The sequence below is a fragment of the Schistocerca serialis genome, chromosome 9 (genome assembly GCF_023864345.2).
Source record: "Schistocerca serialis cubense isolate TAMUIC-IGC-003099 chromosome 9, iqSchSeri2.2, whole genome shotgun sequence".
Classification (NCBI taxonomy): domain Eukaryota; kingdom Metazoa; phylum Arthropoda; class Insecta; order Orthoptera; family Acrididae; genus Schistocerca; species Schistocerca serialis.
The window spans coordinates 141,184,960-141,196,991 of NC_064646.1; the positions used below are offsets into that span (position 1 = coordinate 141,184,960).

The following is a 12,032-nucleotide window of genomic DNA, read 5'->3' on the forward strand; positions in this document are numbered from 1 at the left end:
TGCAAGATGATTGTGTTCGTGCACCAATTCTTATAGCACGCTTTTAAGCAACGAAGACTTTCTTTCTTAATGACGATTGCACTAGAACATTTTTCCATATGACATTATTGATAAAAATATGCAAAATATACCTACTAACCGATTTCTCTCTTCCCAAGATGTGCAGTCATTCGAAGTGCAACTGTGGCTGAACCAAGTTGTTTTAAGTGTTCCAAAATGCGCTTTTTCCTAATTTAAATTTTCATCAATATTAGCACTTAGGTTTTTTCAGTTTTACCGTATTTCTTCTTCCTTATCACATGTTACTCTTGAGACTGATGTAGTACCCCTAGATGTGCAGAAGTGAATATGTTGTGTCTTAAAATTGAGGTTGAGACCATTCACAAAAAACAAGTCCATGATGCTTTTAAGAACATTGTTCACCATTTATTCCCTTTCTGTAGGGATGCTTGGAATAAACTATGCTGTATTTATGTTTTGTGGATTGCCTGAGAATGTGACTCCGCACAATATTATGATACAACTACACACGACGTGTTTGACCTCTTTATTTCCACACACGGACTCATACTGCAAAATTGAGTACAGAATGCATAAGAGAGCAAAAGTAATAACTGGTTTAGACACTGTGGTGTTATACAAAATGATTCACACTTCTCAAGTCTCAAACATTTGCACTTCGTAACATACAATAATTTACAATATTACTCACTCCACTTTAACATTAGCAAACATTCTGACTGCTCAGTACATAGGGTAGTTTTTGTAGCATAATACTTCTATATTGCAGTAATGAAACATACTAAACAAGTTGAGTATTCACTTGTAATAATAATTACAAAATGCTTTCGCAGCTTTTGATAGAGGGAGACAAAGGAGAGAAGGTAATATAAGAACTTTGATGATCGGTCTTTGGAAAGAGTTATGACAACGAACTAAAAAATGTGAACAAGGCAGTGTGAGCACATAATGGGTAAAGAGGAAAAATGGGAACCACACAGGGATACAGCTGCAAACAATGTAGAAGAAAGACGGGTTGTGTAGAATATGATGATGGGGGGAAAGGGGGGGAGGGGCACTACGAATTGGTATCTTCGCTAGCTGTGGAAACTTAACTCGTCCGTCATACTTTATGAAGTGGGGCAATTCACTGGTATATTTATGACCAACAATTTTTTTTCTTATATTTACCTTTAGTGCGCACTTTCACTGGTCAGTAAATCTAGAAATTTTAATGGGACACCACTTCACTGAAGACGCCAATAACTAAGTGCTCGGAATAAGGCGTGTATTCAGTCCTTATCAGTAATCAGGACAAACTTTAAAAAGTGAAAGAGACATCTGAAAGAGAGAAGATATGGAGATAAAAGGAGAAATAGCCGAGGAATCCGAAAGAAGAGGAAAGAAAGGCATTGGAAACAGCAAAATAGGTCGACCAAGAAAAAGTAAGAGACTTTCTTGAACAACAGGCAATGAAAATTAGCGAATGAGAGGAGGAGGAGACAAGGCACGCTTAGAAATGAAATGAGAAGATTCAACGATGTAAGAGAATATCACTTTTCAAGGACAGAGATATCACTTGAAGTTTTGACGGGAAGTATGTGAGAAATTAGTCCCTTTTTTTAGAACTTTTTGCCTTCGTCTTTTTCGGGACTGGCTTCCAAAATAACCTCAGGAGATACCTCAGTACCAGAAGCAGTGCTACCAACACACCGACGACAACGAGCACAATGAAGGCGATGACGTCGAGAAGCAGGTACTGGTACCAGGTGAGGTCCAGGGCCGCCGAGCGCAGGTGGGGGGCCCCTCTGTGCCTCAGCACGTACTCTACCCAGTAGGCGGCTTCCTCCTTCAGCGGCCTCGGGTTGTCTCGCAATACTCGAGAGCGTCGCTGTGCCGTTTCTCGGTAACTGGAAAGTAAGAATTATTGTGTGAGCTTAGTCAGTGCTAAGGCAGTAACAGGTAGGTTTCTCGTATTCAGAGCTGTGTATGAGTGTAGCAATTCTACTGGTTTCTATAGCCACATCGGTAAACTGCAATATAGCGTTGAGACACTGCACTGACTATCAACAGCCACATTCCGTTAAGAATGAACGCGCAAATTGCGATCATGGTTCCTCATCAGCTGTACAATATTTCAGAACAAATGAAAATTTCTGTCAGACTGGAACTCGAACCCAGATAGCCCGCTTATCGTGAGTGGTCGCCTTAATCACTTTGGCTATCCGAGCATGCTTCCAGGAGAGAACAAAATCCCTATTTGTCCTATTGTCTGCTCTCCATCGTGCTCGCGCTATCTACATCCATACTCCGCAAGCCACCTGACGGTGTGTGGCGGAGGGTACTTTGAGTACCTCTATCGGTTCTCCCTTCTATTCCAGTCTCGTATTGTTCGTGGTAAGAAAGATTGTCGGTATGCCTCTGTGTGGGCTCTAATCTCTCTGATTTTATCCTCATGGTCTCTTCGCGAGATGTACGTAGGAGAGAGCAATATACTGCTTGACTCCTCGGTGAAGGTATGTTCTCGAAACTTCAACAAAAGCCCGTACCGAGCTACTGAGCGTCTCTCCTGCAAAGTCTTCCACTGGAGTTTATCTACCATCTCCGTAACGCTTTTGCGATTACTAAATGATCCTGTAAAGAAGCGCGCCGCTCTCCGTTGGATCTTCTCTGTCTCTTATATCAACCCTATCTGGTACGGATCCCACACTGCTGAGCAGTATTCAAGCAGTGGGCGAACAAATGTAATGTAACCTACTCAGATTATTAAAGTCATGTGATGGCGATATGCATATACAGGATGTAAATTTTAAGTTGATAATCTTGCTGCTAAAAGTAGTCCACCACCCCAGCCCCCTGGCGTTGGGGCGGGAGGCAACTTTAAAATTTCAAATGGGAACCCTCATTTTTTATTGCAGAACCAGATTCTACATAAACTATGTACATTTTGTCTTAAACATTTCTTTTGATTCATGTTAGTTGGCACTGTAATTCAAGAAAATCCATGTTCTAATTTTTGTGTGGAAAATGGTCACGGACAAATAAAAAATACTTTTTTACTTCGTAAATTTTGATTCGCTAAAACTAAAACTCTCCCTCTCTCCCCATAGGGCGGTGTTTGAGAGAGAGGAATTAGTGTTTTACAAACAAAACTTATCCGAATCTGCGGAAATAATTTTTGGCTCAACATTTGTAAAACTCTAATCCCACTCTCTCAAACCCCATCCTATGGGGAGACTGCGAGAGTTTTAGTTTTAGCGAATCAAAATTTATGACGTAAATAAGTATTTTTTATTTATCCGTAACCATTTTTCACGCAAAAATGAGAACATGGATTTTCTTGAATTACAGCGCCAACTACCAAGTAACAAAACAAATGTATAAGAGAAAATGTACGTATTTTTTATGTAGAATCTGATTCTGCAATAAAAAAATGGGGGTTCCCATTTGAAATTTTAAAGTTCCCTCCCGCCTCAACCCCAGGGGGCTGGGGTGGTGGTCTAATTTTAGCACCAACTGATGTTCCCCTCGAAAATAATCAACTTTGTATTCTATAAATTTTTTCGTGTCAAGCTTGTTTTCCGAGTTATTCTGGTTCAACTTCAAATTTACACCCTATATACAGATGGCGGTAGTTCCGCTTACGCAGGGTATAAAAGGGTAGTGCATTGGCAGAGCTTGTCGTTTAAGCTTAGGTGATTCATATGAGAAGGTTTCCGATGTGATTATGGCCGCACGAACGGGATTAACAGACTTTGAACGCGGATCTACAACGTCAAGAGTCTGTGGAGAATACAAAATCTCAGTCATTATCTCTCACCATGGACAACGCAGTGGCCGATGGTCTTCACTTAACGACCGAGAACAGCGGCGTTTGCGTACAGTTGTTACTGCTAGCAGACAAACAACACTGCGTGAAACAACCGCGGAAATCAATGTGGGGCGTACGATGAACGTATCCGCTAGGACAGTGCAGCGAAATTTTGCTTTAATGAGCTATGGCAGCAGACGACCGACGCGAGTGCCTTTGCTAACAGCGCCTCTCCTGGGCTTGTGGACCACGTCGGCTGTACCCTAGACGACCAGGAAACGGTTGTATAGTCAGCTGAGTCCTGATATCAGCTGAGGGAAGGGCTCGAGTGCGGCCGAGACCCCACGAAGCCACGGATCCAGGTCGTCAACAAGGCACTGTGCAAGCTCCAAGATGGTGTGGACCGTGGCCATATGGGATGGACTGGATCTCTGGTACAACTGATCATTGGCTGGGAATAGTTGCGTTCGGCCACTTGAAAGCTATTTGCAGCCATTCACGGACTTCATGTTCCCAAACAACGATGTAATTATTATGGATGACAATGCGCCATGCAACCGCGCCACGGTTGTTCGCCATTTGCTTGAACATTCTGAACAGTTCGAACGAATGATTTGGCCACCCAGAACACCCGACACGAATCCCATCGAAAATTTATAGGACATAATCGAGAGACCAGTTCATGCACAAAATCCTGAAACGGCATCACTTTCGCAATTATGGATGTCTACAGAGGCAGCATGACTTCGTATTTCTGCAGGGGACGGACTTCCAACGGCTTGTTGAGCCCATGACACGTCGAGCTGCTTCACTACGCCACGCAAAAGGAGGTCCAACACGATACTGAGATGTCTCCCCCGGCGTTTGTCCTCTCAGGGCAGTGCGAGCACAAGGGAGAGTAGACACCAGGACAAACGAAGGTTTAAGTCGCTGCTGGAAAATGGTTCAAATGGCTCTGACAAGGGAACCTCCCCATCGCACCCCCCTCAGATTTAGTTATAAGTTGGCACAGTCGATAGGCCTTGAAAAACTGAACACAGATCAATCGAGAAAACAGGAAGAAGTTGTGTGGAACTATGAAAAAATAAGCAAAATATACAAACTGAGTAGTCCATGCCCAAGATAGGCAACATCATGGACAGTGTTGGGTCAGGATCGCCGTGGTCCTGTGGTTAGCGCGAGCAGCTGGGGAGTGAGAGGTCCTTGGTTCAAGTCTTCCCTCGAGTGATAATCTTAATTTTTTATTTTCGGTTTATGTGACAAACTCTTATGTTTTCATCACTTTTTTGGGAGTGATTATCACATCCACAAGAAAACCTAAATCGGGCAACGTAAAAGAATCTTTTTATCCATTCGCCAAGTGTATAAGTTAAGTGGGTCGACAACATATTCCTGTCATGTGACGCACATGCCGTCACCAGTGTCGTATAGAATATATCAGACGTGTTTTCCTGTGGAGGAATCGGTTGACCTATGACCTTGCGATCAAGTGTTTTCGGTTCCCATTGGAGAGGCACGTCCTTTCGTCTACTAATCGCACGTTTTTGCGGTGCGGTCGCAAAACACAGACACTAAACTTATTACAGTGAACAGTAAACTCATTACAATGAACAGAGACGTCAGTGATCGAACGGACAGATCATAACTATGCGAAAATAAAAAAAATAAACTTTTCACTTGAGGGAAGACTTGAACCAAGGACCTCTCCTTCCGCAGCTGCTGAAGCTAACCACGAGACCACAGCGCTCCTGCGCTAACATTATCCTTGATGTTACATATCTTGGGCAAGGACTACTCAGTTTGTATATTTTGCTTATTTTTTTCATAGTTTCACACAACTTCTTCCTGTTTTCTCGATAGATCTGTGTTCAGTTTTTCAAGGCCGATCCACTGTGCCAACTTATAACTAAATCTGAGGGGGGTGCGATGGGGAGGTTCCCTTGTGAGCACTATGGAACTTAACTGCTGAGGTCATCAGTCCCCTAGAACTTAGAAGTACTTAAACCTAACTAACCTAAGGACATCACACACATCCATGCCCAAGGCAGGATTCGAACCTGCGACCGTAGCGTCGCGCGGTTCCAGACTGAAGCGCCTAGAACCGCTCGGCCACCCCGGCCGGCTCGGTGCTGGAAGCGTGAGCAGACAGCCGAAGTGGTTAAGGCGACGGCTCGCGACAATCGGGAAATCTGCGTTCGAGTCACGGTGTGGCACAAATTTTCATTTGTTCTGAAATATTCCACAGCTGATGAGGTTCAATAATTTAAATCTGCAAGTCCATTGTCCGATGGGTAAAGATAATCTGCTACGTCCTGGGGAGAACATTGCGACTCTGACAGCTTCGAACATAACCGTCCAACATCAATATACACTAACGCTTAAAAAGAAAGGAAAGGATGTGACAAAATGAAAAGGTAAGAAATCACTGTAAACCGATTTGTTCCTGACGGACACTACAGCACTAATAAAGTTCATTAAGGACAGAAACATTCCCAGTCGAGCTGTTCAACTCTTAAAAAATGCTATATTGTGCACTCGTTAGTAGTTTCAGTGTTAGGTCACCTCAAAGAGAACGTTGCTGTTATGTTGATGTACCTAGGATCGAGACTGATCAGTAGCGCAAAATAGTCTTTATTCCAGTTCCACAGACCGAGTGGGTATGTTTCAGTCCTTCACTGCCTGTAAATGAGTCGGGAAATTTACTCCCAAACCAGAGTTTTGTTGCCCGAATAGGAAATATCTATCCTCTGTTTCGGATGAGTAAGTGATTCAAGGTTACTATGAAAATCATTGCCTCATGGCTACATCGTAGTATATGAAAATTTATATCCCGTTGAAAATTGAAACTGGATAATTCTGGTTTTCACGAGCAATCGCCTTGTTTATTGCAGTTTCAATCCGAAGAAGTCTACCCATTGAAAATCTCCTTATCTCTGCATAAATATTGCAACGTAGGATTCATTTAAATGTGCTTATTATAGTAAGCCTTGGGTCACCCGCTACGTTTGTACTGAGCACAAGCGCCATATAAAACAAACGGAGCTTGACAAGTCGGCCATAGCAGAGCATTGCCTAGAAAACGGACATAAAATACAGTTCGAAAATACAAAAGTGTTGGTTCATGCATCTACATACTGGGACTCCGTTGTAAAGAAAGGGGCCGAGACTCGTTTAAACAACAACCATTTCAACAGAGACCAGGGGTACACACTCAGCAGGGCATGGGGGCGGTCGTTGGACATCGAAAGAAGGCAAATACAGATGCGCGACGCGGGAGCGGCAGTTTCAAACGTGGCGCCTGCCCCTGGCGCCACCTGACGTCACCGGTGCTGCCACGGGCAATATCTCCGCTAGCTGCCCGGGTCGACTTACACGCACGCGCCACAGTAGGTCTATATGATTGGCTGCTGCTGATGTCATCACGCCTATATAAGCGAGAAACAGTAGCAGCCCCCCTACTCCAACAACCAGGCCCATTTCACCTTCTCCCACCTTGACACCCTCGTCTAAATCCCTGTCATGGCGCGACAGCAACGTATCCTTTTCAACAATATCCGCTCCCTTTCCGCCAACAAGAACCTCTTCCTGCACACCCTTGCCACCCACCGCATGGATGCCTTCCTCCTCAATGAAACCTTCCTCTAACCCCACCACTCCATCCACACCTCACCCTACCTCCTCCACCGCTCCGATAATCCCCTCCCAATTGCGCGTAGCGGAGTTGCCATTGGTCACCACCGCCAGATCCCCGTTCGGCTCCAACCTCTCCTTCCCGACCCCACCGAACACCTGATCCTTAGTCTCTTCTTCCCCGGCCTTACCGTTACCTGCGCCACCATCTATGTCCGCCCTAACGCCCCTATTCCCTTCGACTTCCTCTCCCACATTGACCGTACCTTCTCCTCCTACGTGATCGCCGCCGACCTCAACATTCATAGTCGTTCCGCCGCCCTATTACGGCGGTGGCATTGGTTCCTCTCCTCCCTTCAAGGCGACCTCATCCCCATCCCCAGCACACCTGTCCCGAATCCAACTCCACTCCTGATGTTATCCTCTCCTCCCCCAACCTCCTTGGCCGCATAACGGTGGATGTCCTGGAGCCTATTGGTAGCGACCATCTCCCTGTCCTCCTCACCATTTCAGACGGTCGTCGCCCCCGCCCCGACCCTCGTAATGACCCTCCCCCTAAGTATATCCATGACTATTCCCATGCCGACTTGAATGCCTACCGGGATACCCTTTCCACCCAGGTCGATAGCCACCCCTTCACCTACCACCACCCTGACGATGTCACCCATGCCGCCTCCTTTCTCCAGCAGACCTTGTCTGAGGCCGTGGAGGCCCACGTCCCTACTGTCGCCATCCACCCCCACCGTCCTACCTTACCCCCACAGGCCATCCTCCTCCTCCGTGAATCCCGTCATCTCTACCGTGCCTTCCTCCGCATGCGTGACCCGGACGCACTACGACGCCATCGGCAACTCCAGTGACACATTCGTAATTTGCTCGTGGCCAAGAAACGCCGGGACTGGCGACAGACATGCACCCATTTAAATGCTACCTTACCAATCAACTCGTCCAAGTTCTGGTCGGCCTTCCGTCGCCTTACCGGAACTAAACCCTCCCCCTATTATCCTCTTCTCCATGATGATCACCCTTTCCCTGACACCCTTAGTAAGGCCAATCACTTTGCCTCCTACCTGTCTGATGTGTTTTCCATCCCTGCTGATCCCCAGTTCGATTACTCCCTTTTCCCTGATATCCGCGATCGAACTGACACCTCTGTCCCTCCCCTCGCTCCTGGTTTCCAGTACTTGGACAACATTGCACACACGGAACTCAATGCCCCTATCACTACACAGGATCTCATTGATACACTCCGCACAAAACGCAACACTGCTCCTGGTCACGATCGTGTCACCTACCATCACCTTCGTGAAGCTCCTGTCTCTTTCCTCTCCACCCTTGCCACACTCTACAATGTAGTCCTGTCCACCGGTTACTACCCCGACCTGTGGAAAACCTCCCATATCCTCATGTTCCTTAAACCTGGCAAACCGCCGTCCGCCGTCTCCTCCTACCGTCCCATCAGCCTTACCTCGGTCTTTAGCAAGGTCCTGGAATCTATCCTCACCCAACGCATCCACCAGCATCTCCGCCAGCACCGCCTCCTTCCCATTACCCAGTGTGGCTTTCGGACGTCCTTCTCTTCCGACAATCTTCTCCTTCACCTCACTCATCTCCTTTCCGAACAGCTTAATTCCCGTCGCTCCGCAATCTTCCTCTCCCTGGACCTCGAACGTGCATATGACCGCGTATGGCATTCCGGTCTCCTCTTCAAACTCCAAACCTTCGCCCTTCCCATTAACTACGTCCATCTGATCGGCTCCTTTCTCTCCCGCCGTCCTTCCTATGTCACCATCCATAACACGGATTCCTACACCTTTTTCCCCTCTGCCGGTGTGCCCCAAGGCTCCGTCCTCTCCCCCCTTCTGTACCTTTTGTACACGGCGGACATGCCGCCGCCGTCAGCCCCCGTCCACCTTGTCCAGTTTGCCGATGACACCGCCTTCCTTGCCCTTGCCCCCACCCTACAGCGCTCCCAACACCTTCTCCAATCCCACCTTGACCGGTTCACCGCTTGGTGCAACCAGTGGTTGCTCAAGGTCAATCCCTCCAAAACCCAGGTGATCATTGTAGGCAAAACCACCCCTTCCTTCCGCCTCCTTGATTTCTATCTCACCATCTATGGCCGTCCTATCGCCCTCACTCCCACCCTTAAGTACCTTGGCGTCACCCTCGACCGTCGCCTCTCCTGGACTCCCCACCTCCGGACAATCCAAGCCAAGGCACGCTCCCGACTCAGTCTCCTCAAGCTCCTCTCCGGCCGTACGTGGGGTCTGGACCCCTCCACCATCCTCCACACCTATAAGTCCCTCATCCGCCCTACCCTTTGTTATGCCCATCTGGCTTGGATCTCCGCCCCCCCTACCTTTTATAAATCCCTCCAAATCAAATCCTTGAACGTCATGCTCTCCGCCTCGCCTATTGCATCTGTCTCCCCTCCCCCACGCGGATCCTGTACGATCTCATCCCCTTCCCCCACCTCCTCCTTTTCCTTGAAAGGATACGGATCCTGTACACCTCCCGCAAACTCGATCCTCCTCGCCCGCTCATCTCCCCGATCCTCTCCCACCCCCACCTGCTGCCGCGCCTGTATTCGCACATCCCACCCGGTCTCCATCTCTCCACCCTCCTTACCCTCTCCCAAGGTGGCTTCCGCCAGCTCCCCCTCCCTGATGATGCCCTCCTCCCCTCCATCTACCCCTCCTACCAACTTTGATCCTCCCGCCCTCCTCCTGTGCCTGCTTCTCTGGGCACCCTCCCTCCCTTTCTCTCCCTTTTCCCTCCCTCCTCCTTTTCTCCCCCCTCCTCCCCCAGGCCTCCCCTCCCCTGTCCCTCGCCTCCTGCCCCCGTCTCCTCAGCCATTGGCATCCTTTTTCTCCCCTCTCCCCCACCTCACCCCTGTTCCCCTCTTGGCAGGTCCCCGGACTTGCACACGCTAAGTGGACATTCGCGCGCCGGAGATCACCGGTATCAGTGTTTCGTGTGTGCCGTCATGTTTAGTGATCAGTGTTCACCGTCACACTCCATCGTTCACCAGTGCCATTGTCTTCTTCAGTGTTTGTGCGTCGCATCAACAGTTTGCAGTGTGGATTATCGTCGCGTGTGAACGGCTCCGTGTTTGTCTTTATGTGTCTACTGTTTTATTGCTCACCGTTCTGTAACTTATGTGTCTTCTCAGTGTTTCTTCTCTTTGTGTATCCTCTGGCTGAAGAGCGGCGTAGAATGATGCTGACAGCCTGCCTGTTGTACAGGTTTAAAATAACAATAAAGAAAAAAAAATACCAGCCCCGGCAGTCAGTGAACTGACGACGGTGGCGGAGGTGGTCATCGAAAGCTCGAGGATTTTATTCGAAAACCGAGAACCTTTTATTCAAACTACGCAAAGACTGTGCATGAAGTAACCTGGCTCTTAACTGCAGAGATGGGGTGCTATGGGAGGGGACAATAGTTGTGGTGGAGGGTATGCTCCCAGAGGCCACAGCACTGAGTGGAGATGAAAAGCTGTAGACTAAGCATATGCATAACTTCTAAGCCGCAGCCACAAAGACAGCAAACGATTTTATTAATAGTTTATGCCAGTACGACCAATAACTCAGTACTCCCAAAGTACAGAGCCGAATAAGGAATTCAGCACACAAACAACTGAACTGGCCGTTTCTAATGGGCTAACCACACTGCTGAAGAGACCATAGCAAACCTTCGGAAGGAAGGATCGCACAGCGTTGAGAACGAGTATTCCTTTCTGTGGGGCATGTTATTTTGTGAGGGTTCTATCCAAGGCGTGTTGATGATGGCTGAAATTCACTCTGAAGACCTGTTTCAGGAAGGCCAGCACCTTCAATGACTGTTCGCTATATGGAGACTGCTCTACTCGCTGTCAACATCTACCTTGAAAGCTAAAAAAAATCTCAATGAATCCATGAAACGTGATGGTCACATAATATATTAGATGCCATTAATTACGCCATCTCTGCTGTTTCCGAGTTGCTTTATGAATGCAGAAATTGCCCTCATGTCTTGAGACGTAGAGGGAAAGGGATTGCAGTGGAACTATATCCGTATATTCCAGCATATCGTACTGTATATTATGGTAACCAAAATGAAACTCCCATAAATATCTTCAACATTTCGTAGCCCTGTCATCAACTGTATAAATATTAATTTTAATTTTAATAATCAACAGCCTCAGTTGCATCATTTACCTAGAATTTACCTAGGTCTCAGTAGGGGTAACCCAACCTTCTTCTGAATAACAGAAACTACCGTCTTTCCATTGTAGACATCGTCAAGCTAAAACTACAAATGCTTACAACGCATGAACGTCCTATTGACTTGATTCTAGACCATTTCAGGTCAAATATACTAACCTCGAATAATGACCATCTATTTTATATGGCCCGTATTGCCGTTTGTTAGAGATTAGATATAGACTTATTCATAAGTTTAATCATGTCCATTTGTGTGTTAAGTCAATAGGACGTTCATGCGTTGTAACCATAGATAAGCAAGTGCATAACAATTACGCCTTAAAAATTTGTAGACCTAGTCGTAATAATGACGATGTTGGCTTTATATTATCCTTCCCACTCCTAAG

The 12,032-nt window shown here is 47.0% G+C and overlaps 1 protein-coding gene across 1 annotated transcript in view; it reads right to left on the reverse strand.

The window, feature by feature from the left end:
• Nucleotides 1–663: 663 nt before the first annotated feature.
• The window catches only part of LOC126418597 (UDP-glycosyltransferase UGT5-like), a 129,378-nt gene continuing 118,009 nt past the window's right edge, over nt 664–12,032 (reverse strand). The window contains exon 6 of the mRNA XM_050085430.1: nt 664–1,910. Within this exon, the coding sequence (XP_049941387.1) occupies nt 1,610–1,910 (301 nt within the window). The 3' untranslated portion in view covers nt 664–1,609. The remainder of the gene's footprint in view (nt 1,911–12,032) is intronic.